At 45.2% G+C, this 27,490-nt stretch overlaps 2 protein-coding genes and 1 long non-coding RNA gene across 6 annotated transcripts in view; 2 read left to right on the top strand and 1 right to left on the bottom strand.

Annotated features, from left to right (window-relative positions):
• The window catches only part of ogdha (oxoglutarate dehydrogenase a), a 21,014-nt gene extending 7,986 nt beyond the window's left edge, over positions 1-13,028 (top strand). For 2 of the 4 annotated variants that reach the window (XM_068310014.1, XM_068310015.1), the window contains exons 5-23: positions 5,250-5,365; positions 5,624-5,778; positions 5,863-6,009; positions 6,094-6,184; positions 6,323-6,502; positions 6,598-6,726; positions 6,823-7,002; positions 7,087-7,239; positions 7,625-7,727; positions 7,803-7,931; positions 8,077-8,227; positions 8,695-8,822; positions 9,031-9,209; positions 10,040-10,111; positions 10,375-10,500; positions 10,680-10,752; positions 10,839-11,002; positions 11,143-11,297; positions 11,389-13,028. In XM_068310014.1, the coding sequence (XP_068166115.1) occupies positions 5,250-5,365; positions 5,624-5,778; positions 5,863-6,009; positions 6,094-6,184; positions 6,323-6,502; positions 6,598-6,726; positions 6,823-7,002; positions 7,087-7,239; positions 7,625-7,727; positions 7,803-7,931; positions 8,077-8,227; positions 8,695-8,822; positions 9,031-9,209; positions 10,040-10,111; positions 10,375-10,500; positions 10,680-10,752; positions 10,839-11,002; positions 11,143-11,297; positions 11,389-11,509 (2,552 nt within the window). In that variant the 3' untranslated portion in view covers positions 11,510-13,028. Of the gene's footprint in view, positions 1-600; positions 646-2,888; positions 5,034-5,249; positions 5,366-5,623; positions 5,779-5,862; positions 6,010-6,093; positions 6,185-6,322; positions 6,503-6,597; positions 6,727-6,822; positions 7,003-7,086; positions 7,240-7,624; positions 7,728-7,802; positions 7,932-8,076; positions 8,228-8,694; positions 8,823-9,030; positions 9,210-10,039; positions 10,112-10,374; positions 10,501-10,679; positions 10,753-10,838; positions 11,003-11,142; positions 11,298-11,388 lie in introns of those variants that run through there. The other 2 variants (XM_068310013.1, XM_068310016.1) reach the window with 2 other exon arrangements.
• Positions 12,691-14,430, bottom strand: LOC137592118 (uncharacterized). Its single transcript, XR_011034995.1, has 2 exons — positions 14,297-14,430; positions 12,691-14,000 (listed from the first exon to the last, which is right to left on the bottom strand). It is a non-coding gene; the product is annotated as an uncharacterized lncRNA (long non-coding RNA).
• LOC137592107 (zinc finger MIZ domain-containing protein 2-like) lies at positions 14,334-27,490 on the top strand. The gene is made up of 22 exons (XM_068310017.1): positions 14,334-14,433; positions 14,790-15,218; positions 19,053-19,144; positions 19,486-19,600; positions 19,705-19,913; positions 20,059-20,221; positions 20,490-20,726; positions 20,927-21,086; positions 21,267-21,385; positions 21,461-21,553; positions 21,658-21,847; positions 22,034-22,175; positions 22,288-22,366; positions 22,706-22,837; positions 22,942-23,047; positions 23,181-23,338; positions 23,459-23,526; positions 24,188-24,256; positions 24,384-24,661; positions 24,766-24,938; positions 25,048-25,233; positions 25,544-27,490. Exons 3-22 carry the CDS (start codon positions 19,095-19,097, stop codon positions 25,649-25,651), a joined length of 2,835 nt encoding a protein of 944 aa, XP_068166118.1. The 5' UTR covers positions 14,334-14,433; positions 14,790-15,218; positions 19,053-19,094; the 3' UTR covers positions 25,652-27,490.

The raw sequence follows: 27,490 nt of genomic DNA, 5'->3' as shown, positions 1-27,490 counted from the left end.
CATCAGTACATATCCAGAATATAAAATATTTTGATGACACTGATGAAGGAAAAATCAGTACTCCGCTGGAAGTTTTGCAGAGGTATCCACTGAGTAATCCTGCAATATTTGGAATCTAATTCCACACATCAGGACCTGGTCTGTCTCTGCCGTCTCTGACTTTAAGCTCTCTTGGCTCTACTAACTGCTAATTAGCTTTAGAATTGCCTTACTGGGTTCTGCTTTTACTGAAATTAAAGTCCTGGTTCATCTTTGGGCAGTCCCTTGTACCCAACGTGTGAAGATGCATTGCAAGACTGTTGTAGCGATGGTGTTGATTGTTGTCTGGCTGCTCAGGAATTAGCCCCGTACCTGGCCTGTGGGTTGGTTGTGGTGTGACTATTGTCAGCATTGTGTAACCTTCATGTTCCTTTCAACACTGATTCGATAGAGGTGGTGGAGATGTTGAGATGCCGGGTCTGGCGTTGCGCTCTGTTTTGGCTGCAGACTGTTGAGGCTGTCTTGGTGTTGAGTTTAACAGGGTCATAGGTCACTAATGGTATCCGGGTGTTTCTCCTTTGCTGCCACCCCCCCTTCCCCCACTGCTGGCGACCCTTCCAGACGTGGCTGTGTGCAAGGACAGGCTGAGAATCCTATCGGTCGGAGGTATGACAAACAATATGCTGGTGTGTCACTGTGCAGTGCTGTGGAGCCAGTAGTTCCTGTTGTGTATTCTTACTGCAGTGTGTGTATTTAATTCTGCAGCACCTCCAGGCTAATGCAGATCGCTGTAGAGCTCACTGCTGTGGGGTGCGGGACGAGAAGGGATCTTTCCATTTGGTTCTGTGTCTTTGCTTCCATTAAAATGTTTCCACAGGAGTTCATGAGCATTCATTTGCCAGCAACAATTTATCTTTACCATTATTAAAGCTGAGCTAGACATGAAATGAAGAAGACATGAACATGACAGAACAGCCAACGATTGGAGGATACGTGTGTTCTTTATTCAAATCACACTCCTTAATATGTTACTCACATCTAATCGACTGATGCCGGACTCACACTGCAGGAGATTCTGGTTCAAATCGATTCACTTTGATCTGCATCTGTGTTGAGTTCTGATGTTGGCTCCTGATGTTCTGGCCTTGTGAGGCTTTACTAGATTCGGTTTTGCTTTTCTGATTAGAATTTGCAATCTCCTGTTGTGTGAGTCTGGGTGATCCACGCTGTTGTTCGCAGGCGGGTAGAAGATCTGTGTGATCGGAGTCTCAAAAAAACACCTGCATTGGTGATGGCATTCTGTGTCCACAGAAACCTGACATGCATATCTAATTTATAAATACAGTATGATAAAAAAAAAAGTGTTATAATCACTAGAGGTGGGAGGAACCTGGAGCCGCCCTTCAAGTTCTTTTGGTCTGTTTGCAAACTAGTTGTTCTTTTCTTTTAGTTTCTGTTCGTCAGGAAGTGTTCTTCGCTGTTTTTTTCCTGTCGTAGTCACGAGCCGAATGTTATCCTGACTTTGCTGTTCTTAACTTCTGTGGAAAGATTGAGTTTATGAAGTGGTGTGAGACACTGAACCAGAGGGAGGAAGGCTGGAGGACCTCAGCACACAGGAGACGTTCTGATGAAACCCAGATGGGTGACAACACAACGCTCTTTGGGGAAGGCTGTAGAGCTACTGGCTCTGAATGTCTCCTGAGTGTTGTGGTTGCTGTAGTTAGCTCTGTTAGCTTCTAGCTGCTGCTAGCGCCCTCTCTGTTTGGTGAGCTGTTGGTAGAGCTGTGATAGTTGTTCTCTCTCAGACTGCAGAAAAGGTGACATCAGGAGGTTGTTTTTAAATGATTCACGTGTAAAAATGTCATTTCGATTAACACTGAACTGTCGGATTATTATGAATACAATAAAAAGAATAAATAAAAATAACAAGAGATGCTTGCACTTTTTAAAATGAATCTTAAGACCAGATGGGCCTTTATTCATCCCACAGTGGAAAAAATTCTTAGTAAGTGTATGTAACAGTTTTCAAAGACAGTTTGGAATTTAAAAAATAAACAAGAAATCCAAGAAACTTATAAGAAACAAAGAAAAAACAAACACAAAATAAAGTGAACATGAAATTTTGTCTGGTAGGCTGCTCCTTTCAGTTAAGTTCCACTAATTTCAAAACCAGCTAATACCAGATTTCGGAACAGATTCCCCCTTTGCAGCACGAAATAATATTTAAAGTGCTCACTTTGAGGAATTGAACATATCCAACCCAACATTTAGTCTGTTGCGACCCTGTGTTGAATAAATGATGTCCTCATGTCACACTGAGAGTTAGAACTGCAACATGAGCTGAAATGTTCCCGTTAGCGTCTCAGTAATGAACTTCTGTGATCCCAAAGAAACTCAAAATAATTTTAAAGGAGGAAAGAAAATTTTCTCCATGACAATATTTTTCAAATGATCCAACTTAAGAAAAGATTTGGATGTTTTAGAAGAAGAAATTTTGGTTTTCTATGGTGATTTCTGATGAGCGTCACAAATAGAAAATGTTCAGCGTGTGTTGTTAAGCAGCGGCTAGCTTGTTTTAGGTGGCGCGAGGCTTTGTTAGCTTCCAGCACAGCTTCTCTTTGTCTCTCGCTCTCGCTCTCGCTCTCTCGCTCTCTCTCTCGCTCTCGCTCTCGCTCTCGCTCTCTCTCTCTCTCTCTCTCTCTCTCTCTCTCTCTCTCTCTCTCTCTCTCTCTCTCTCTCTCTCTCTCTCTCTCTCTCTCTCTCTCTCTCTCTCTCTCTCTCTCTCTCTCTCTCTCTCTCTCTCTCTGCTTCTTTCAGATTTGGGATTTTTCTACAGGTTTAGCCTTTAGAGGTTTTGTGATTTTAAAGTAATAATAAATAATAATAATAATCCACCTTTAATTGTCCACACAATGGGGAAATTATGTAAGGACAGGACAGAAGATATCAGCAACACTGTTTATACGGTGGCCATCATAGGACATATGTGATCACGTGTTTGATGGCAACACACTCACATTGATAACACACATGTGTCTTTTCTCAACGCATATCAGCGGCCTGCTTATTTAAAGGGACAGCAACCATGAAAACAAAATAAAGAAGTAAATAAACTTCTTCTGATCCCATCTTAGACATGCAAACACTGCAAGATTTAAAAGCGATATTTTATCACACCAAAACGTTTCATTGTGTGTTCCCTTCAGAATACGCTGCTTCGCGAGATCTTTCGCAGCCATGTGACATTAACGATATGACTGAAGGTGTTGCCATGGTGATTGGCTGTCTTTACAACAAGAACAAGCGTATAAATGAAAAAAAAAAGTTCTTCAGGGATGACTGGAGGACACATTTGAAGTCTTCTTTTAAACTTTGAATTATCGGAGTGGCTTTGATAATTCGAAGCATGTACGGCCCACCAAACTTGTTTAAACAACAGTATTTAATGTAATTAATTTTATGAAATGAATGCAGTTGTAAAGTGAATTTTACAGTAAGTCTTGCATACGTTTGGCTGCTTGTTAAAGCCCAAAACCCTATATATAATCGTTTTTACATGTCATTTGCATTAGTACAAATAAACACTCCATTCATTTGCTCCTCAGTTGGCCCGCCTGTCAAATTTTAGAACTCTGTGTGGCCCATTAGTCAAAATGTTTGCCCTCCCCTCGTCTAGAGCCAACATCTGGACCAACTGAAGGAGAGAATCCGAGAGCCGAGTGTCTGATGCTGATACTTGCTGTTTCCACGGCACTGGTGAAGGTTTAAAGTGAAACCGCAGCTCAGGTTACTGCTTTATGGATCATTTCAGGATCTTCAGACTTGCTATCACAAACTAACGATTATTGAAATGTCGGTAAAAACTAAACTTGAAGCTTTGAAGTATTTAGAGAAATTTAGTTCTTTAAAATCCTCATTTGTTTTAGTCACACCATTCAGGACAGCAGCTGTGAATGAATGATTGCTGTATGTTTCAGCGTCAGACTGCCTGCCTCTGTTTAGTGTCGGCATCAAACAGAGTGGTAAAGATCTTAAACCTGCTGTTTGTTGAACACGGCTGTCGCGTATTTGTAGCACAGAAAAGAGCGTTTCCCTTTCTTGCTGCCTTCTCCCCCTGAGGAAGAAGATGTGAGGAAAGTGGCTGAGTCGTGATTCATCGACCTGCTGTCTGCAGAGGGACATCTTGATTGGCCAGCTTGGCTATGAGTCATGTGACTGGCTCTTTTTAACCCGTATCGGCTTTCTGATTGGCTGTGGATGCTTTTGCGTGGTTGGATTGATCTTCCAATGGACTTCCTGCTGACTCGGCTCAGACGACCAATTTTCTCCTGTTACTTTTTGCAGCGGAAAGATACGACACGCTTCCTTCTTTCTCTCTCCATCTTTCCTCTTTCCTCCGTAACACATCCTCCTCTAACATCCCATAACCAGCTTGAAGTTGCAAAAATAACCGATTACATGCCCATAACCCCACCTCCGACATTCACCGCTGTTGCCGTGCTCTGTTGGTGTTGAAGTGACTTTGTTTCTGTTCTGTCTCACAAACAAACTCATTTTTTCTCCCGGCTTGTGGACTCTTCACCCTCCGTCTGGTCTTCCAGGAGCTGACATAAACGGGTGTGCAGAGGGCGAGCAGTCATGACGTGGCTCCTGAATGTAAATTAATGATGTCATAGCTGGATGACATCAATACAGAGAATAGATAAAAACTTTGATTCATCTACAGTTAACATTTTTTACATATACGCCTTTAATCTCTTTATTGAACTCAATAAATGCTGTCCTTTACATGTTTAGTTGTTGTTTCCAGCTCCACATTTTATTTTGTTCTTTTTCTTCTCCTCTAAACAACAATGAGACCAGGCTGTGATGCGTTCATTACGAACGTCACCAAACTGGTCGAGCACCACCGCCTCTGCTTCGACATGGAAGCTGCTGATTGGCTCAGATGATTGACACGAGCGACCTCTCCTTACTTTGGTTTTTTAATCATACTGGACACCACCTCTGCTGCTGTTACTTCAGTCTGTCCTCTCCTCTTTTGTCCTGCTCCTGTATGTATGGGCTCCACATGTCGTCAGAACACTCATCCATCTATGACTCATATATGCATGTTGTCCTGTTTGTGAGTCGGTCCACTTTTTTGGTGTCCACTTCCTGCGTTCTTCAATCGTTTCTCACCTCTTTACCTCTTTTTTTTCTCCTTGAACCCCTTTCCTCCCCTGCTCCACCCACCCCTCCTGTCCCATGGTGCATCATGGGACATGTAGGCTTCTACGGGCTGGATGAATCTGACCTGGACAAGGTGTTCCGGCTTCCCACCACCACCTTCATCGGTGGCTCGGAGAGCGTCCTGCCGCTGAAGGAGATCATTCGCCGGCTAGAGGTGAATGAACGCACACAAATGTTTAAATCATTAATAGAGGAAATGGATGTCGAAACACAAAGGAGGGTGCCTTCGTTCAAGTTTGGTGCGGAGTTCTTTGATAATTGTGTGACATCATCATCGGCAGCAACTTGAAACCAAATGTAAACGAGCTGTTGTTGATGAGGAAAGATGAATATCTTCTCTGTCACCTTATTGGATGAAAGCTCCAGGCGAACATGTGATGCAACGCTCATCTGTGCTGTCTGTGTTGTCCAGATGTCGTACTGTCAACACATCGGCGTGGAGTTCATGTTCATCAACGACCTGGACCAGTGCCAGTGGATCAGACAGAAGTTTGAGACTCCGGGAGTGATGCAGTTCACACTGGAGGAGAAGAGGACGCTGCTGGCCCGTATGGTCCGCTCCACAAGGTAAACGCCACGCCCACTATCAGCTGAAAGCGCGTCCGCAGCCGTGGGCATCAGGGCACGTTTGACTTGATCGCGTTTGTGCAGGTTTGAGGAATTCCTGCAAAAGAAGTGGTCTGCAGAGAAGCGTTTCGGTCTGGAGGGATGCGAGTCTCTGATCCCGGCTCTGAAAACCCTCATCGATGTGTCCTCTGCTAAGGGTGTTGAGAACGTCATCATGGGCATGCCTCACAGGTGACACACATCTTTTATTTCTGTGTGTGTGTGTGTGTGTGTGTGGAATAGGCGCACAAAGTCTGAATGTTTCCCTCCTTTCAGGGGTCGACTGAACGTTTTGGCCAACGTCATCCGTAAAGAGCTGGAACAGATCTTCTGTCAGTTTGACTCCAAGCTGGAAGCTGCTGATGAGGTATTGTAGCTGCTCTCAGTAGCGTTATTGCTTTTGCTACGTGTAATTCAGTAAATAACAAACTCTTAATCAGTGACTTTAAAGAAAGTTCTTGGAGTGATTTTTACATCTATGTCTGAGCTGTGTTTTCCTGCTTAGGGTTCCGGTGATGTGAAGTACCATCTGGGGATGTACCATCGTAGAATCAACCGTGTCACCGACAGGAACATCACTCTGTCTCTGGTGGCGAACCCGTCTCACCTGGAGGCCGTGGACCCCGTGGTGCAGGGAAAAACCAAGGCTGAGCAGTTCTACTGTGGAGACAGCGAAGGGAATAGGGTGAGACAAGACAAGTTCTACAGCTGCTTCGAACAGAAGAAGTCAGAACATATCTGGTTGTTGTTGTTACCCTTCCACTTCACGTGTGTGTTCAGGTCATGTCCATCCTGCTTCATGGAGACGCAGCGTTTGCCGGACAGGGCATCGTCTACGAGACCTTCCATCTGTCCGACCTACCGTCTTACACCACACACGGCACCGTGCACGTGGTCGTCAACAACCAGGTAACCGGATCGACGTCCAAACGCAGACAAACACTAAAAGGAATGCTGTAATAATTGTCCTATGGATGACTCAGCTGTTTGACGTCCCGTCTCCAGATCGGGTTCACCACAGACCCTCGCGTGGCCCGCTCCTCTCCGTATCCGACGGATGTCGCTCGAGTCGTCAATGCTCCAATCTTCCACGTCAACGCAGACGACCCTGAGGCTGTGACCTACGTCTGTAAGGTGGCCGCCGAGTGGAGGGCCACGTTCCACAAAGACGTGGTGGTCGACCTGGTCAGCAAATTCTCTTGTGATGTTTCAGGAAAAGCTGTGCTTTGTCTTGCCTCGTTTACATGTTTTGTGTGTCTGTGCGTACAGGTGTGTTACAGACGGATGGGTCACAACGAGATGGACGAGCCCATGTTCACTCAGCCGCTGATGTACAAACAGATCAAGAAGCAGAAGCCGGTTCTGCAAAAATACGCAGAGAAGCTGATCACAGAGGGAGCCGTCAGCCGGCAGGAGTACGAGGTACAAACGCTGAGTTCTCAGTTGTTTAAACTCCATTTCCCAGAATGCTCTCCTGTATGTCAAAGTAGGAATGGGAAAGCTGGGTTTCACATGCTGCTGGTGACACTAAAGGATAATTTAATCCTCTTTTGTAGAATAAGATAAACCAGATGATGTCATAAAGGAGCGCCAATCAAACAACGGCAAACAATGTGGGCATAGGGATGAAATTCAACATTTCTGTTAGATCCATGTTTTGCTTCAGATAAACTAAAACCTCAAACATGACACATTTGTTTGTTTGTTTGAATCTGTACACAGCTGCTGTTTGCTTCTGGTGCAGTCAGAACTCATGATGACTTTTCTAATCGTGTGTGACGACTGAACATGCTCTTTTGATTTGCAGGAGGAAATCGCCAAATACGATAAGATTTGTGAGGAGGCGCACGCTCGCTCCAAAGACGAGAAGATCCTCCACATCAAGCACTGGCTGGACTCGCCATGGCCCGGTGAGGAGGCGCTGTTCAGAAATGGCATCTGTTTCTCCTGGACCTGTCAGGTTGTTGACGCGTTGTTGTCTGTAGGTTTTTTTACTCTGGACGGACAACCGAAGTCCATGAGCTGCCCCTCTACCGGGCTGACTGAGGAAAACCTGAACCACATCGGACAGGTGGCGTCCTCCGTCCCCGTGGAGGACTTCACCATCCACGGAGGTCTGACACACTTTACCTTCCTCAGAAAAACATTCACCTGTGTCTTCATGCCCCTTATGACAAACAAAAGAAAATTAGTTAATTGTTAGGCTGTGTAATGAGGTGATTGCTGGCGGGCACACTGTAATCAAGTTTGTCGTTTTAGGTCTGAGTCGGATCCTCAAGGGTCGTGCTGAGATGGTTCGGAACCGGACGGTGGACTGGGCTCTGGGGGAGTACATGGCCTTTGGATCTCTGCTTAAGGAAGGAACTCACATCAGACTGTCGGGACAAGATGTGGAACGTGGAACATTCAGGTAAATGGTTCAGGAGCCGGAGTCTGATTCTGTTCAGTGCTATCCCTCAAGAGGATCAGCTGAGATGAAGCTAAATCCGTGTTGAGGTCAGAAAAACTCAAGAGTTGTCTGCTCACTCCTCCTTTTAAAAATCCAATCCAGAATGACTTTATTCAGCTGTATGGTTTAATCCAGATGTATTTGAGAAGATTTAATCTGTTTTTTGAAGATTAGGTTTTTACGGTAGGAATGTGCATGAGATTGAATGTGAATATATGTCAGGAGTCAACATCTATATTTATAATATGTATTTAGGTATAATCTTTTACCCGAGTTGCACTCAGCCTCCATTTTCATACAGCAGGAAAAGTGGGGGGAGAGGGCACTACAGGTCACATGCAGAGCAGCTTGTGAATTGACAAAAAATTGGTTGAAGTATTCCTACAGAGGTTAAAGTTGAGTCAGCTTTAATGTTTGTCCCTTTCCAGCCACCGTCATCACGTCCTCCATGACCAGAACGTGGATAAGAGGATCTGTATTCCCATGAACCACCTCTCTCCCGACCAGGCGCCATACACCGTCTGTAACAGCTCCTTGTCTGAGTACGGAGTCCTGGGTCAGTCCCGATCGGCTGCTTGCTTAGTTTATTTGTGAGGGGACAGTATAATTTCATAAAACACATGATTACACCGGGTTAAAAAAGCCAGAATTAGCCAGAAGGCTAGTTTTCATCTGTAGTCCTCTACAATGTGACCAGTCTTTCATCTGAACTTCCGCATCAAGTGGGACCATTCTCTAACTGGCTGACCTTCTATCTGCCTCAGGATTCGAGCTGGGCTTCGCCATGGCGAGTCCCAACGCTCTGATCCTGTGGGAGGCTCAGTTTGGAGATTTCCACAACACAGCCCAGTGCATCATCGACCAGTTCATCTGTCCTGGACAGGCCAAGTGGGTCCGACAGAACGGTATCGTGCTGCTCCTCCCACACGGCATGGAAGGCATGGTGAGGAGGCAACATGGATCACCTTACATGTCAGACTATTATGGGATGGAATAAAAAGTCATTTGAAGTTATAAAGTGATTCACCAAAGGCTAATCAATTTGGAATTAATTAAATTTTATACACTGTTATAATGCCTGAAGGGAAATGAAGAACGCACACTCTAGGATTTTGTTAGTCAATCACACGCATGCATATTAGTCTACAGGCCCCTGTAATACACACAACCACACACAAGGGGGCCTGTAAGCATGCAGGGGAGCTAGACTGGCGGGCAGCTCCTCCCTTGTGTGCCCAAATGAGCAGTTTGTGAGGGAGGACGGCGCCTTGTTCAAGGGCGCCTCGGCAGTGCTCCGGAGGTGAGCACACACATCCCACTGTCGGCTCACCTCCGGGTTTTTTTTGGGGGGAGCGGGAATCGACCCGCTCTACCGCCCGCTTTACCACTGAGCCACTGCCGCCCCAAAATACAAACAAATTGGAGTGAAATACCAAAATTAATGACGTGAATAATGAATTTGCAAATAGATGTCTGAGAAACTGACAGGAAACCTTTAATGAGAACGTTTTTTATGTTACACATTATTTGAATTTAGATGTGAGTGTACTCTGGTCTCTGATTTATTGGTAATGGATGAAAGATGTAATTGTGTTTACAGATTACACGAAACGGTTCCAAATCATTGATATAAAGGTTATTTCTGCTTCTTTTGGGTGAAAAGATCCAAATGAAGCAGATTCTGTCTAAAAGTGGTCAGGTCATGTCAGATGAAGTTCAACAGCTCCCCCTGGTGGACATTTAAAAGCACTGAGACAATGTCTCTGTCTGCAGGGTCCAGAACACTCCTCAGCTCGTCCAGAGAGATTCCTCCAGATGTGCAACGACGACCCTGATGTCATGCCGGTAAGAAACACACACACACGCACGAGCCAAGGAAATTCTTATCAGATCGAATTGTGGGCTCAAATCTTTTATGCATGTTTTATTGATAGCTGGAGTTCTGGTCTTTGTCTCTATCTGGTGGTTGAAAAGAGCCTCTGTCTCAACTTGAAGGGACATAAAGATGTTAACATTCCTCTCTCTCCTCCTCATCTCCCTCTTCTCTCCCCTCCTGCTCTTCTTCTTATCTGTTTCTCCTCTTCTTCCTCCTCCCGTCCATCTCTCAGACGATCACAGAGGACTTTGCGGTGCGTCAACTCTATGACTGTAACTGGATCGTCGTCAATTGCTCCTCTCCTGGAAACTACTTCCACGTTCTCAGAAGACAGATCCTCCTCCCATTCAGGAAGCCTGTGAGACACACACACACACACACACACACACACACACACACACACACACACACACACACAGTGTCCTAAATGTATAGACATGTTTAATTTGAAACCAACAGTTGGCGTTCATCTGTTTACTGAATGGATTTCAGTGGTTTTTAAAATGCGATTCATGAACTTCCTGTTTGTCTCTCCAGCTGATTGTCTTCACTCCAAAATCTCTGCTGCGTCACCCAGAGGCCAGATCCAACTTTGACGAGATGCTGCCTGGTAGTATAATACAGTAAAATCACTAGTATTGATGTGGAGAACATCAGCATCACTGTTCTTCATCTTTATCCTCCTCCTCTTCTCAGGAACTCACTTCCAGAGGTTAATCCCAGAATCGGGTTTGGCATCACAGCGTCCTGAGGAGGTGAAGAGGCTCATCTTCTGCACAGGGAAGGTTTACTACGAGCTCACCAAAGAGAGGAAGAACAGAGAGATGGAAGGAACTGTGGCCATTGCTCGCATTGAACAGGTAAAGAGTGGAAGACTAAACTTCATCATCACTATGATTTTTTTCATAAAATCTTTATGTTGCTGCTCCTCTTTTACCTTAGTGGGATACACCATGTTAAATAAAGACTAATTAAAAATAACCCTCCTCTTTCCCGCCAGCTGTCGCCATTCCCGTTCGACCAGGTGAAGGCGGAGTCGGAACGTTTTCCCAACGCCGACCTGGTTTGGTGTCAGGAGGAGCACAAGAACCAGGGTTACTATGACTACGTGAAGCCTCGTATCAGGACCACCATCCAGAGAGCCAAGCCCGTCTGGTAACAGTCTACACCGTCTATGTGTTACACCTCAGTTGCTGGTCTGTGATTTGACATTTGACCTTTGTGTGTGTGTGTGTGTGTGTTTCAGGTATGCTGGTCGAGAACCAGCAGCGGCTCCGGCAACTGGCAACAAAAACACTCACCTGATGGAGCTGCGGCGTTTCACTGACATGTCCTTTGACCTGGATGCATTCAAAGATCAACAGTAGATCTGGAATGAACCCTCACCTGTCTGACCTTCGACCCCGTCGGATTCAGTCATGACATCTTTAACGCACACACAAACAGTAATACTATATGCTGAAGTCTGTACTGCTGAAGGAGTCCACAGTCAGATACTGCCTCAGTAACTAGTACAGAATACTGCATTCATGTTGAGAATAAATGAAACTTGATTTTTAATTTCTGACAGAAACTTTCCCTTACTCAAATGTTAAGTGTTTTTGTTTATGAAGTCTGAACGGCATCAAAATTTCCAATGATAATTGATCAATGAACAAAATCGCTGACGTCATTATCAATAACTTTATGTGGGAGCATTTTTCTCTGCTGTCCAAATACTTAATAAATGTGTGCAGCATTGTGTATTTACTGCCGTGGGTGAGTAGTGTTACTACGTGTGGTACTTCAGCAGTACAGAAACGTCAGTATGCATCATCAGTGCTGTGTTCACTGTCGCCAGCATCAGGCTGAGCTCCACTACAGACACTTGTTAACATTTATAAAATGTTTGTTCTTCTTTCGTCCCTGCTGTGGAAACTTACAGTAAAGCAGCGCCTTGGTGGACATTAAAAAAAAAATCGTTTGAGTGAAATCTGAACGAAAACACCAGAGTTCAGGAACCAAAATGTCTGAGACGTTTTTTCTAGAAAGTCGACTCCACATGGGTCTCATTTCAAAAAGATTTGCTCCGTGAAGTTTGAATCGATCAGTCTGTTGGGGGTTTAGCCTGAAGCTAACGGTCAGAAACACACTCATCTATGTCCGTCCGCACACAGGCAGGTCAGTGGTTATGACGTCATCACCACTATGTACACAGTTTTATCAGTCTCCAAACTTGACTCTTCGTTTTTAGTGTTTTCTTAGCATCATTAGCTTTGTTAGCGCTCCCAATCAAAAACTTAATAGTTTTTTAATGGGGAGTTCAGCTAGCTGGGCTGAGTGTAATCTTTGAGCATTTGTATCACAGAGGCAGGTGGAGGTTTTTAGACCCATCATGGTTTCATAGCTCATTTAAGAAAGTTAATAGTTATTCACCAAGGCAATGCTTTACAGGCTGATTTAATTGGTCTTTACTTTAACGGGATTTTTGGGAATGAAATGGATGACATTTGCACAATGAGGCATCCTTACAAGAACCCAATGTCCTGCTGATCAGAATCTGAACCTCCTCTCTCTCTCTCTCTCTCTCTCTCCCTATCCCTCCTTCTCTCCCTCCCCCACTCTCTCTCATAAATCCCTCTCTTTCACATTTTACCCGTGCCAAAATGGATCGGCGTGTTTTTATTTGTTCTTTTTGTGTCCATTGAGCAGCTGAATGAACTCTTGTCAGCAGGAAAACAAAAACTCCAGAAAACGAAACGAAAGCAGAAGATAACAATCACTGCAGGTGTTTTGGGACTTCTGTGAAACAAAAGAAAATGATTTATTTATTTTCATAAGAGGGGATCGAGATTCTCTTCATTATTTGCTTCATTCAATAAAGAATCCTGTATGTACTGAAGAATATTTCACTGTGTGAATTTCTGAACTTTATATCTAAATATTTAACATTAAAGGTGAAGTGACATGATCTGAACCTTCAGGATAAAACTTCAAATTTCACCACATTTGTCAAAAACTGCACTGATAACTCCGAAAATACACAAAACCCAATTAGATGTCCTGATGCTCCTCCCTGAGCAGGTAGTATACGTCTGTTCGCTTCTAGAATAGCATTGGTAGCGCAGCACAGATTTTCCCATTGTCATATCAGTAACAAGGGTGTCGAGAAAACCCTGACACAATTTAAAGAGGAGACTTTTACACAACTTGCCAGGTCCCTTCCACATGAATGCTGATGTCACCCACTGACATTCCTACAACTAACACCCATTACAAACCAGCCAAAAGTATCCCAACCCTAAACTGGGATTTTAAGGAACCATTCTGGATATCAAAATGTCCATTTAGCCCGACGACGTGTAGATGACCCTGTACACAGACGGTGCTTATCTATGTCCAGATTGATTTTACGTGATTGAATTTGTTTTGATGTATTTTGGAATCGACTAAAAAGATGTCATTATTTTTATTGCATGTGGAATAAGCAGATTCTCCTTGTGAATTTAGTCTATCGTTGGTGCTTCCTGTCATCCATTCGATGTGTCTACACCATATTTCTTTTTCTGATTGATTGTTGAATTCCTTTGTTGTCATTCTTGCACCATCATGTTCTTCCTCCTCTCCTCCCTCCATTGTTTCCTCCATTTCCTCCCCTCCTCCTTCCTGGTCCTCACTCATCTTCTCTCTAATCTCACATTCCCATGGTCTGTTAGATGTCAAATCACTGTCACAGATGTGAGGACCAGCATCCGTTGCCATGGAGACAGGCTGCGGCTCACACACGCCTCATCAGATCCCTTCAAAATATTTCTGATGTCATGGTGACGTCATCGGGATGTTTCACACTCGTGTGTCACAGAGTGGAGGCGGTGGAATCTGGCAGACAGGCAGGAATGAAAGACGTTAGACCAGGTGCACCATGGGAGATGTAGGCGCCAGTTGAAAATGTAAAGTACAGAGTGATAAACATGTCGGGAGTTAATGTCATTAGGTAATAAATCATTAATTATTATCCAGCAAGAATGAGAACAGATTTTTTTTTGTGCCAGCCTGTTATTTTTGAAAATAAAAATTTAAACTATTATAAGCCTTAAACAAACCAACACCTCTCTGGTCTGAATGAAGAACAATCAGGAAATGAAGCAACGATTCTCCCAACCCAGAATCATCACCTTGAATGCTCCTTGGGCGCCATGAATATGACGAACAGGATCCAGTTCAGCCAGTCGGACCATCTTCAGGCACCATGTTCCTTGTAAGACAGTAATGTCTGTGGGCTTTCTGCTGTAAAGGCTGTGTCTCTGCTCAGGTATGGGGTTTAAACAGGGGGATGGGTCCGGACTGGGGCTTAGTACAGTGTCCTCCGGGTGTTCCAGCAGCAGGGTGCCCCCTCTGGCCCCACTCTTCAGTCTCTGGCCTGTTTTGGTTTGTGGAAGGAGTAGAACGTGGGGTAGAAGCGGACATGACTACAGTTACATCAGGGACTGTGGAGGATGTGTTCTTCATCATCCTCTGATGAATTTAACCACCTCACCCCCCCTCTGCCTCTCTCTCTCTCTCTCTCTCGTGTGTGTGTGTGTGTGTGTGTGTGTGTGTGTGTGTGTGTGTGTGTGTGTGTGTGTGCGTGCGTGCGTGTGTGTGTGTGTGTGTGTGTGTCCCACACAGCTGCAGACAGTCCACGCTAACCTCGTCTTCACAACCAGCAGCAATGCAGAGGGATCAGACTGAAGCGGCTCTCTCGACAAACTCACACTAATTCTCTGCAGAAACACTCGATAGATTTTATTTCTTCCCATCCAGCCGGAGCGATGGTGTCGCCTCCTTGAGGCCGGATAATCAGAACCAGAACCCGTCAGCTGGGACCTCCAGCTGGCTGGAGGTAAAGCCGGAGATCTTGGGTGAATCTCGGTGTCTGTGCAGGATTGTATCCGGTCTTTATTTTGGATCTGGGGACCGCATCTGACCGGGTGTTCCTGTCGACACTGACAGACTGTTGTGGCTTTGGGTGCGCTCGGTCCTAGATGCCCCGGAGGCCCGTCGAGCTCACACCGCGGAGACCCGGAGCAGTGCTTGGACACCGGTGAAGCACAGGAGGTAACACCGCTGTGAGAAACACGTTCTACCCGGTGTGTCTGAGCGTAATAATCGGTGTTGTGTGTCTGAATTAAGAGTGGTGTCGATGATTAAAATAATAAGTGGGCTGTTTAAAATGGTTTCACATACTATTTAAAATAAGGCGAGTGTTTTGTGTTTGAGGAAGAAGCTAGCTGGTAGCCAACTGTTAGCTTCGTAGCATTCCATTGTCAAAACCGTTGGGTTAGCTAAACTAGCTTTGTAACGTCTGTAAATGTATAACATATCAGTAATAAATCTTATACATTATGACAGGTTAGCCGACGCTTTAAACCTCATTTTGTGACACTGTGACTCCTAAACAATGTTTGGGAAATTGTTTTATCCGCTCAAATTCAGTCGCCTCTTCAGCATGCTAACGCTAGGCTCGTAGCTAGTGTGGAGAATTGAAGACTTCTACTATGACGACGCCATAACCCACCTTCCTCTGCTTCTGGTTGGTTGGCAGTCATGTCTTTTACTGATTCAAGCCAATCATCATTTACCAAAGTCAAAAATACAGCAGTTTGGCAAGTTTAGGCCAATCGACGGCTGAGGAGGGCGGGATATGCCTTCAGCATAGTAAACTTCAGATTTTTAGCTTGGCAGCTTGTAAGCGTTGGGTGCTCTCTATTAGCGCTTTAGCATTAGCTTCTACCTGATTGCAACTACAAGGAATCTCAAAATGTCTTCTGTGACACTCATTTTGTGGTTTCACTGTTCATCTGAGATATTGCAGCAGTTTCATCGCGCAACACCGGCCGCTTCAGCTTTTTTATTAAATAATATTAGCAACAATGTTGAAATTACTAGGCGCGTTCACGTACAACATGCACGCAAGGAGGGGAAGGAGTCTGTCATAGTTTGGGAGTCAGAAACCAGTTTAATATTTTTTAACGGAGGTTGACCTGGTTATTAATTATTAATATGCGTGTGTTTAAGTCTTTGACAACATTCAGTGAAGGTAATCAACTCTGATATTTTTCCACGTGCTGTGAATTCAATTGGCTTTAATTCAGTGAGACACAACATGATAAATTCCACACACTGTATGTCAAGTTTAAGTATCTAGTGGTCCAGCCCTTAGTGACCTGCATCTGCAGATCTTTCTGTTTCTGGCAGTGTTCTTGGCGAATCTTAACCCATTCCTCACAGACAAAGTCGTCCAGTTCTGGATTATTCCTGGTTTATCTGCTTCAGCCGCCTCCTTCAGGTCCTACCAGAGCCTTTCTGTGGATTCCAGTCACGGAACTGTGATGCCTCTCGAATGATCCAGGTTTTCTTCTGGAACCAGATCTTGGTGGGACTCTTGAGATCTACATGGGATCATTGTCCTATATGAATGTCCACGTTCGGGGGCGGCGGCTCCACAGAACAGCATCACAAACCTTCTGGGTCTGATCTAGATGGATCTGAGCTGCTGGAGCCTCTTCTGTGGGTCAGCAGTGGTCACTGTTAAAGTAACTCCATGAAGTGTTTGAGCTACATCTGGTCTGATGATGATGATGATGATGATGATGATGATGATGATATTCAGCAGGATGAGTCTGATATGTGAGTGGGTATAAATCGCTTTGTTTCCACCGGAAAGTGTTTAGATAATGTAGACGTCAATCTGAATCGAACTATTAATTTTTCAGAGCAGCACAACAACACTACCTGTCCCTGGGTTTATTGAGTGATTGTCTTACAAAGCCTAACTCCGTTTAGGAATCTGAGCTATGTGTGTAACCTGAAACCAGAGAGCACATACCTCCAGCATGGCTGCCTAAGCCGCTAAAATGACCAGCTTTGTTATCTACATGTGTTTTATGAGCACACGGCTAAATGACGGCATTCATTTTTACTTTCTCTGAGACCTCAGGTAAAAAGTTATTTAGCAGTCGCAGTGTTTTGTGTGAGAAAACGACTGTTGACATTTCAATCATCCTGAAACTGTTGAGTGATGTCTGTGTAATTTTTTACACTGTCAGACTTCACTGCAGCGTCTCATTAACTTGGCTGATGCAGACGTTTAAAACTACCGTCACATTAACGGGACACAAAGCGGGACGGATGATGAGAGCGTGAAGAAAGCGGCGTGTCCAGAGCCACATGTTATGCATGCGTTGACTGCTGGTGTTCATTCGTGATGAATAACAAATGAGTCCTTTCACAAATATTTCTTTGTTGCTGGTGATCTAATGACTCATATAAAACACATCGATGGTCACTTGTCTCCTCTGCCTGTAGTCACAGGTGTTTCCACCTGTACATATATAGGAACGCCAGCATCCGTGGTGTCAAAAACAAATAGAAATATGTTGTCAAACTGGTCGCCTTTGCGAAATTTTCATCTTGTTAGTTGGCTGAAGCTTCGCATGCAGGATCAGTGGGATGTTCCAGAACGCACCTTTGACAGGTGCAGCGTGATTATTTATCAGTTGATCTCTTGCTAGTTAATGTTTTTAAAGTTTAGACTGCGTCGCTCTGACCCTGTTGCTCTGGCTCACATGTGATAGGCTGATCAGATAAGGTGAACTGGGCGTGGCCACTGCTTCGATTTAGTCGTTTTACCTGTTTGATTGTGATGGGAGGAGGCTTACCTTTTCCAGGTTATTGGTTGTGCAATTCTGCTTTAAACTGGGAGTAGTGGGACACCCAGACCTTTGTGCTCTGGCTGGAGTTGATTTGTTATGCTAAATATTAGCTTTCCACACAATCTGACAACCTTGGAGAGACCGTTCACCGCTCAAGTGAAAAGTGAGATTTCTGGTCAGCTGACATCTGCTGTCTCTGATAATGGCAATCTGAGTGTTTACTGGCGCCCACATCCTGCCGTCCTACATACACCCTACCATCCTATCGCGCATACTGTAGCAGTTAAAACTCTGGGGTCAGGGATCTCATGTGTGACGTAACCCTATTATACTCTGGTAGGTGGGGCCTCAGTATTCTGGCGGTCAGTCTGATCCCAATAAATAAAGAAGTTCAGCTGCTGGTTCCAGTTTTCTCCACCTGTGTGATTGTCTCGTAACAAAGTCCACCAGCCAGTTAAATGTGACCTTTATCACCCAGTAGAAGTCCCTCCAGCTCTTCTCGTCTTTTAATAACTTCATTATTTACTGCCTCAAATGATTGTTAATAATCAATATTGGTTCATTTGTGGTAAAGTGGCTTATTAGAGGGAGGAAGAATGAGTTTAACATTTTAAAATTTGGATCAGCTGTTAATGAATGTTTTCATGTATGTGAATAGACTGAACAACATGTAGCTGTAATATTTCAGAGGTTACAACTCTCACTGGTCAGTGACTCTGAATCCTCCACATTGATGACGTTTTATCAAACTGTCACGTTTGTAATGCAGGTTTCCTTCTGAGGAAATCCAGATGTTAGTGAAGGTGATGATGCGTTTACTGACACAATGAGGTCCCGGAAAGTTGGCTCATTAATGAGTCGCTGCAGCGTGTTGCCTCAGGAAGGAATGAATGAATGAATGAATGCTTTTACTCGTCATTCTGGTATAATGACGTTTATTTAACCATAGCCAACCATTATGGAATCATTTATTCATGGAAAAAAATAAAGATTTTTATGTATTTACAGTGAACTCTTTAAGTATTTTGATTGTGGAAAATAATTTCCTGTTAATTTATCTGAGTGTAGAAAATCTGGGACATTAAGATCTTTAGATCTCTGTGTGTTTTTCTACTCAGGGTGAACTTCGGGTGCAGGGCTTCAGTTTGAAACGAAGGGTCGCCCTGATGAGTCTGATGGGAAATGTAGTTCTGTTTGTCTGATGTTACTGTAATTGAATCACTCTCTGTTTCTCCAGGAGTACATCTGATTGGACGCCGGTGAGCCCACTCCTCCCACCATGAACCCTCTGAACCAGATGAAGGCTGGACTGGCCAACAACCCACACAGGTATCCAGAGACACACCCACCTGTGATGTCACAGTACAGGAACCACTGAGACCAGGTGTACAGTGGCTGTTAGGGGATAAATGGGGTGTCGCTGATCACAGATCTAGGATCAGATCCAAACTAAATGTGTTTTAGTTGACCTCTGCATTTTTCTCATAAAACTCATTGGTTAAAGATGTAAATCTTTTAAATACGTGTCCAACAAACTCCACTGATTGAGTTTGTCGTTACGTACACCAGGAAATCATGGGGGGCCTGATGAGCCACTTGTATATCAGAGTAAGACAAAGTGTAATGTGTGTGATTAAAAGACTCACCCAAAACTCCCTCTCTGCATGAAGTGAAGGCTCGTACCCCTACGACCCCTCCAGCTGGCAGCAGCCCACCAATCAGCCCACAGGATCTCTCTCCGTGGTTACGACCGTGTGGGGGGTGACCAATCCCTCGGCCAGCCAGGTATGACACCATGTTTATTTTCATTCGAGCCTGTTTACCATTTAATAACCTCCTGATTAAGTTCTCTGTAACAACTGAAGAAAATGTGTGTTTCTGTCGATCAGGGTCTAGGTGGAGGAGTGATGGGGCCCGGGACCAATCAAGGTGGCGGACCCATGATGCAGGGACCAGGGGGTCCGAGCATGGCCGGTGGTCCTGGAGGCTACATGGGACAGCAGGGTTACGGAGAACCCAATAAAGGCTACATGAACCAGGGCATGTACGGCCGGACCACGGGGGGCTACCCTGGAGGACCGGGGGGATACACAGGGAGGTGGGTGTGTTTTCGCTACAGAGGAAGATGAAGAATTAATTCAGGGTCAAACGCCTCGTTTTTTTTCTTTGCTGTATGAACTGATTCGTGAAAAATTCCAGGAAACATTTCCTTTAGTTTGACCTTCGTCTTTGTCCATCCTCAGTTACCCATCAAACCCTGGAGGCTCTAGGGGGTCAGCTGACTTCACTCAAGCGGCTGCAGCTGCCGCCGTCGCCGCAGCTGCAGCCGCCACTGCCACAGCCACCGCCACGGCAACGGTCGCCGCCATTCAAGAGAAGCAAAACCAGGAAATGAGCTACGGCCAGGTAGGGCAGTTAGTCTTCCCTCTGCTGGAAACTTGTGGCATTATTAGGGGTTATTTTAGTTCATTCAGGTTAATTATTTATTCCTGAGTTTTGGTTCCTGTAGTGACGTTCAGGCCTGCTGATGTTTTTCAGACGCTCCAGACATTTATCGGTGTTTTCTTTCTGTTGTTGAGATCACAAGATGCTTCACTCAGAGCAACGTTTTCACTCGCAAAAAACTGAGTTGACATCTATAAAGCATCGTCGGTTTATTTGATCTGTTCTTCAGATGGGAGGTCCAGCCTATGGCAACCAGTTCATGGCTCATTCTGGCCCCCGTGGCCCTGCTGGCATGGCTCCTGGAGGTCTTGGCCCAGGACCTAACAGGGGCCCTCCCTCAATGAGTCCAATGTATGTTCCTGGAAGTGGCCCCCAGAGGGTCCCTCAGCACCCAAACTACAGTTCTGGGCCACAGCAGGGCCATCTCAGGCCCCCGCAGAGCCTGAAACGTCCCTACAGCACTGACGTGAGTCCAAATGTGGAATCTATTCATTAATAAAATTTACCAGGTCCTGTTGCATAAATTCATCACAGTTTATCTTATCTGGATTAATCTGATCTGGATTTATCAGGAGAAACTGTTGATTTATAACCAAAGCTGTGGTGTTTTAAAATGTAGAAAATATTTAATTTGTTCTTCCCCCCTATTCGCTGCATCATCTTCAGTCTTTCCCGGGGATGTCTCAGCAGTATTGCGTCCCGGTTGGTTCCAATGTGAACGTCATGTCAGGGCCTGGCGGTGCTGCTGGTTCAATTCCAGGTTCAGGTGCAGGGGGCCATGCCGGACCGGGGCTGTACTCTGGCTCCAACATGCTGTACCATCCAGGTGAGGCTGCAGGTTTCACCCAGCAGTTAGTTCTGCTGGGTTCTGTTCTTTTGTTAATGGATGGATGAATGGATACGTAAAGACAGTCTAACTTAGACGAGCTTAGCACAACAACAGGAAGCAGGAGGAACCGTTTGTCTGTGTTGTGTGTGATGCAGGATGTCTTTTCTGTACCTGCAGGTCCTGCTGGTCCAGGCCCCACCTCTCAGCGCTCCGGCTCCTCCCCCTCCTATCAGAGCCATAAGATGCCCCTTACACAGTACACCGGTTCTGGACCGCCCAACTCGCAATACTACAAGGTGAGGACAGTCAACATGAGGGAAATAAGTAGGAACAAAAATCAGAGGGTCACGGTTCTGTTTGTGCGTTTGCAGCAAGAACAGTTCAACGGTCAGGGAGGGGGACTGACCAATGTGACCACAGGGGGCGCTGCAGGGGTCTACAACTCCTTCAACCAACCATCAGGGGTAAGTTCATCCTCCATTATGTCCAGACAGACTTCACTGTTTAAAGATCACTTTTTAATCAAAAATTTAAAGGATTCAGTTTAGAATCTCTCTCTGTCTCTCAGCCTGGACGAGGGTTGCCAGGTTACCCCTCCTCCCCAGTTCCTGGAAACCCCACACCTCCCATAACCCCAAGCAGCTCAATGGCTCCGCCCTACATGTCACCCGGCAACAGTGATGTCAAGCCGACGCCCTCTTCTTTCCTGCCTGACATCAAACCTAACATGGCCGGCCTGCCGCCCCCTCCCCCTTCAGGTACACACACACTCACACACAGATGTCACAGATTATCTTTGTTCAATGACATAATTATTGGAAAAAGAATGTGTGTGTGTCTTGTGAATATCAGTTACTTCATTCGAACTTAAATTGACATCATACAGTGTAAAACAGCAACAATGCTCAGATTATGATGTCACAGTGTGAACTCGGTGTCACCAGGTAACCCAAGCGACGACCTGCGGCTGACCTTCCCAGTGCGTGACGGCGTTGTCCTTGAGCCTTTCAGATTAGAGCACAACCTGGCTGTCAGTAACCACGTCTTCCAACTGAGAGACTCTGTGTACAAAACACTCATTATGAGGTGACACACACACACATACACACACACACACACACACACTCCTGAGTGAATGATCAAAAATGGCAGAATGTTTTCTTGATTGATGGCTAACGTGTGTGTCTGTGTGTGTCAGACCGGACCTGGAGCTCCAGTTCAAATGTTACCACCACGAGGATCGACAGATGAACACCAACTGGCCGGCCTCCGTCCAGGTCAGACCTTCATCTTTTTCTCTACGAGAATCTTAAACTTAATTTAGCTACATGCTAACGACAGAGAACCAGCGTTATATGAGTGTTGGCGGGAGGAGCTCTACACCAGATAATGAATCAGAATCTTTGGAAATCCAGTCAGGGTTGACGTCCAGTCTGCTATTCCACTCCCAGTCATAGACTCAGTTAGAGCTGCTGCACCATCACTTATGACACCTAGTGGTCAAAGTGAGCGCACTGGTCTGTTGTTTGGCTCTGTAGTTTGGGTATTTGTTGCTTACTGATCAGAGGCCCTTTTCTGTTTATCTTCTTCTTGTTCCTCCTCCACTTCCTCCTCAGGTGAGTGTGAACGCGACTCCTCTCACCATTGAGCGAGGTGACAACAAAACGTCCCACAAGCCTTTGTACCTGAAGCAAGTATGTCAGCAGGGCAGGAACACCATCCAGATCACCGTCACCGCCTGCTGCTGTGTACGAACACACACACACACACACACACACACACAACCCCACAAAGTCACAACCAGACCAGGTGTGTTGCCCGGAGTGTAACGTGAGTGTGTTTCTCTTGGCAGTCGCACCTGTTCGTCCTCCAGCTGGTTCATCGTCCATCAGTGCGTTCGGTGCTGCATGGCCTGATGAAGAAGAGGCTGCTGCCTGCAGAGCACTGCGTCACCAAGAGTAGGTCACCCATCGAAGACCCGTCGCTGCTCACGACAGCTTTAACAACATCAATACGCTCGCCATCTCGGCCGATTGATCAGGTTCTTTTATTTAAGTGGAATCGGATTAATGAATGGATTCTCTGTCACAGTAAAGAGGAACTTCAGCAGCGGGTCGATTCCCGGGACACCTGGGTTAAACGGAGAGGATGGCGTTGAGCAGACCGCCATCAGAGTTTCTTTAAAATGTCCGATCACTTTCCGACGTATCCAGCTCCCCACCAGAGGTCACGACTGCAGACACATACAGGTCAGTCAGTTAGATCACACTGGGGTGTCATGGCAACCACTCGTCTCTCTTTTACAAACTGAAGCTAATCAGATGAAGATGATTGATTGATTGCTTGACCGGTTGTCTGTCTGTGCGCAGTGCTTCGATTTGGAGTCATACCTGCAGCTCAACTGTGAGAGAGGGACGTGGCGATGCCCTGTGTGCAAGTAGGTCCCATCAGACGTGCGGACCGGTCGCAGGATTTTACTGTTTTGAGGAAGACAAATGCCAAATAGGTCATGAGTGTGTCACCAACAGAGAGGAATATGTTAACAGATCTGGTATCAAATCTGATTAACATGATTGGAATATTCATTTTTATTAAAATACAAATACAGTAGCACCTTGAGAAACGAGATACTCCACATAGATATTATTTGTTCGACAAACGATCGAAAATCTGAGCTCTGAGCCGTGCTTTGGGACACCACCAGTAGTTGGCGGATGGATACGACGTCAGCTCAGACCGGATTTCTTTGTCATAGGTGGAGTCAAGACGTAGCTCGTGTGTTCTTGTGTGTTTTGTGTTTCTTTTCATTCATTTTCAGTGTTAACGTAACTTACATATAACTAATCATTGGTTGCTAAAAAATTATTTATCATAATTTAGAAGGAGTTTGGGGCTATTTTGCAAGGCTGGTTTGGATTAAAATGATTTTAAAAGGGGAAATTTTGTTTGACGTAGGAGTTCGGTCACGGAATGGATTAAACTAATATCTCGAGATTCTAGTGTAGGTCAGAAGCATCATTCTCAACCAGCAGAGGACAACAGTACTACTGTCATACACAACACTGCATAACTAACCTTCTTGTAACCTGTGTGTCCAGTAAAACGGCTCTACTGGAAGGTCTGGAGGTGGATCAGTACATGCTGGGAATCCTCATCTACATTCAGAAGTAAGTCTGCTGACCTCAGAAGCATGATGTAGTTACTTTGAAGTAGTGCTCCAGTTCAGACTCTCCAGGTCAAGGCATCAGTTTTTGAGAGAACCCCCACCCTCTCTTTTCCCCTCCCCCTCCTTAGTTTGGAGTACGAGGAGATCACCATTGACCCAGTATGTAGCTGGAAACCAGTTCCTGTGAAGCCCGACATCCATGTGAAGGAGGAGCCTGACGGTCCGATGATGAAGTGCTGCCGGACGCTCAGCCCTAGTCACATGGTCCTGCCCAGTGTCATGGAGATGATTGCATCACTAGGCCCCACCCCTTCCTCTGCCGCCGCCTCCTCAACAATGCCCTACTCCTCCCTGGCTGGAGGCAGCAGCAATGCCAGTAGCACCACCCCAGACTACCAAGGTCCAGGTAAGACTCATCTAGTCATTGTCTGATCAGATCAATAATCCATCAGTTAGATCAAAGGTTCATGGAGCTGAAGTTATTGATCGGGTTCCGTGTGTCCTCCTCAGCGCCGTCCTATTCCAGTCAGTCTACTGGTTTCTCAGAATTCACCAGTCCTGGGACTCCAGGTGTCGGGAGTGACTTTTCCTCCGCTGGTCCTCCCCCCCTCTCCTACCAGTCTGAGCTCTCCAGCGCCCTCCTCACCCCAGACAAGCCTCCCCCTCATCCGCTGGCTGGACAGGTAACGTGTCATAAAGTTAGGCAGTTTTCTCCAAAATGAAACCCAAAGGTCAACTTCTCCTCTTCCTCTCTGTCCTCACGTCTTCTTTTGCCTCCTCTCCCTCTCTCAGATGTCAGGCCGACTGGACTCCACTTCCCATGGTGCTCCCCTCTCTCAGCATCAGTCGCAGGGTCTCAATGCCAACTCACAAATTGGGAACCAGATGATGCAGCGTGGCAGCCAGAATTCTCGTCTCCAAAGTGACAGCTCCTTCGGTCTTGGGGCGTCATCGGACGTTCCAGAGCCGACTTTGGATGTGAGTGAAAACCAATCCATTCGACAATAATACCACCTCGATGGTGACACATCAAAATGCCCCACCCACTTCCTATCAGCAGCCTTTTTGGCTGGCCTGTTTCCATGGTTGCTATTCCAGCTGACAGTAAGTAAAGAACTACAGTGACCCCCGACCATCCTGCCTCTGTAGCTTTCAGATAGAACAGCAGCAAAAGAGTATCAGTCCTGCTCTAAACCAGATGTCGGAACAGTTCTGTTATCGTCATGACGACGATGCAGCATCATTTTTGTTTGGAATCTGACCATGTCACACCATTTTGATTCCTCAGCTGCTTCCTGAGTTGACGAACCCAGACGAACTGCTGTCCTACCTCGGACCTCCAGACCTCCCCAGCAACAACAACGATGACCTGCTGTCCCTGTTTGAGAACAACTGAACGCCTGTAGAACTGAACCAGAATCTGATTTTACTGTAAAATACGAACCCACCAACGTGACAGGCGGACCAACATGGCCGCCATCTTCACAGGATGGAGATCAGCTTTTAAATGAGTCTTTTACGCGGGACGATGAACTCCATTGTACCTTTTTTTTTTTTTTTTTTTAAATTCTCTGAACTTAAGCTCCTTTTTTTCCCCACAGTGACGCAACACCATCTGTCTGTCAGTCGTGTGTGTGAGGTCTCTGCTCCTAATGACTTTTAAGGTTTGAGAACGAGCTTTAAAGGAGCAGTCTGCTCGAAATGCGTCTACACCTGTTGTTTACACTCAGCCACAGCCTCCTGATGTTTGTTCTCGTCCTTTTTTTTTTTACATCTTTGATATTAATATTTTAGTCAAACAATAACTAGCCTTAAAAGTGAATATGAAACAAACACCACAGTCTAATTTCCAATATGGCTGCTCTGGAAATATTACCTGCTGTGACCAGTTTCTGTGGTTGGTTCACATGCTACTCAGACGGCCCATGTTCTTGTTCTGGGTATCTGCTCTTCTGCCTCTGGTATATTCATGAGCTTTAATGTGGGGATGGTGTGGATGCCACAAAGATGATGTGTCTTACTTTTTAGTTCAGAGTGTTTGAATGTGTTGATGCTGTTTTCAGACTTTGGTTACAGTGTTTCCCAGACGTTTTGCTTCTCCAGAGCGCTCCCTGAAGCTATTAATATTTGGATTAACCTAACAGGATATGATCATTCCAAACTAATCCAGGTCAATCTGTGTGGACTGGATTGTTGTGGACACATTTAACCTCTTCCGCTTCGACCCCGTTGTGTCCAAAATGTGAAAAATATCCAAATGTCCCGTTTCTGTCCGAAACGCTGGAGGTGATGGCAGAGAACTTCTGAAGGCAGAAAAAAAAGTTTTAATCCCACTTAAAATAACCCTCAACTGTGTTTCAGTGTAAATATGTGTGTTCAGAGGTGCTTGATCACGTGAACATGTGAAATACATTCAGGTTATTTCACAGGGTGCCCATCCTTTATGTAACAGGTGCAAAAAATTCTAAGTGATGTCATATTTGTGATGGTGCACTGAAAGTTAGCTAGCCTGTGCTTTATTCTACTAGCACCCAGCTAGCTGAAGTCAGTTTCAGCATCACTAACATTTTATTCCACATATACAAACCTGGCCTATCGAGCAGTCATGACTGAAACATCAGACTTTAGACACAAACACAAGTACAAACCGCTGTATTTTATGGAACGTATTAATAATATGTACTGTGATAAGCATTAGTTTGTAAATGCTGTTTTGTGCATAAAAAATAAATGTTTTAGCAGAGAGGTGTCTCCATGCCACCTTCACTTTTAGTTCATGTGGCTGAGTGTAAACTAAAATAAAAAAATTTACATGCATTTTATGTGATGGGAAAGTGTGTGAATGGACTGTTTTTGGAATGGTCTCACTTTAAAAAACTTCTGGAGGTTTTTATCAGGAGCATCGTTCCCTTCCCTCCTTCCTCCCTCCTTTAGAAAAAATGTCACAATGTTTTGAGGAAATTCAGAAAGGCAGAAGAAAAAGACGTCGGTTTCTCAGAAAGTTACAGCTGTTTCATCCAACTGTCAGTTCACACAGAGGTCTGTACATGTCATGGTTGCAAAGGGTCCATCTTCATTCTCCTCCTCTTCATTCTTTGTTGTAAAGTGAATAGAGACCAGACGTTTGCAGCGTTTCCACGTCCTAGTGAGCCCAATGGTCTCTGGGAAAAATACAGCTGATCACATGTAGTGATGCTAACAAAATAACCTTTGTAATTTAATAAACATGCTGGAA

This window comes from Antennarius striatus, chromosome 3 (assembly GCF_040054535.1).
Source record: "Antennarius striatus isolate MH-2024 chromosome 3, ASM4005453v1, whole genome shotgun sequence".
In the NCBI taxonomy this organism is placed as follows: domain Eukaryota; kingdom Metazoa; phylum Chordata; class Actinopteri; order Lophiiformes; family Antennariidae; genus Antennarius; species Antennarius striatus.
The sequence above is the reverse complement of the archived record's forward strand: the minus strand, read 5'-3'. Positions and strand labels throughout refer to the sequence as shown.

Excerpts from the sequence above, each read along its gene's own strand:
- LOC137592107 (XM_068310017.1), top strand. The coding sequence starts at position 19,095 with ATGAACCCTCTGAACCAGATGAAGGCTGGACTGGCCAACAACCCACAC. Across the intron at positions 21,554-21,657 it reads CCTTCAACCAACCATCAGGG|CCTGGACGAGGGTTGCCAGG; the intron begins GTAAGTTCATCC and ends TCTGTCTCTCAG. Across the intron at positions 23,339-23,458 it reads ACGACTGCAGACACATACAG|TGCTTCGATTTGGAGTCATA; the intron begins GTCAGTCAGTTA and ends GTCTGTGCGCAG.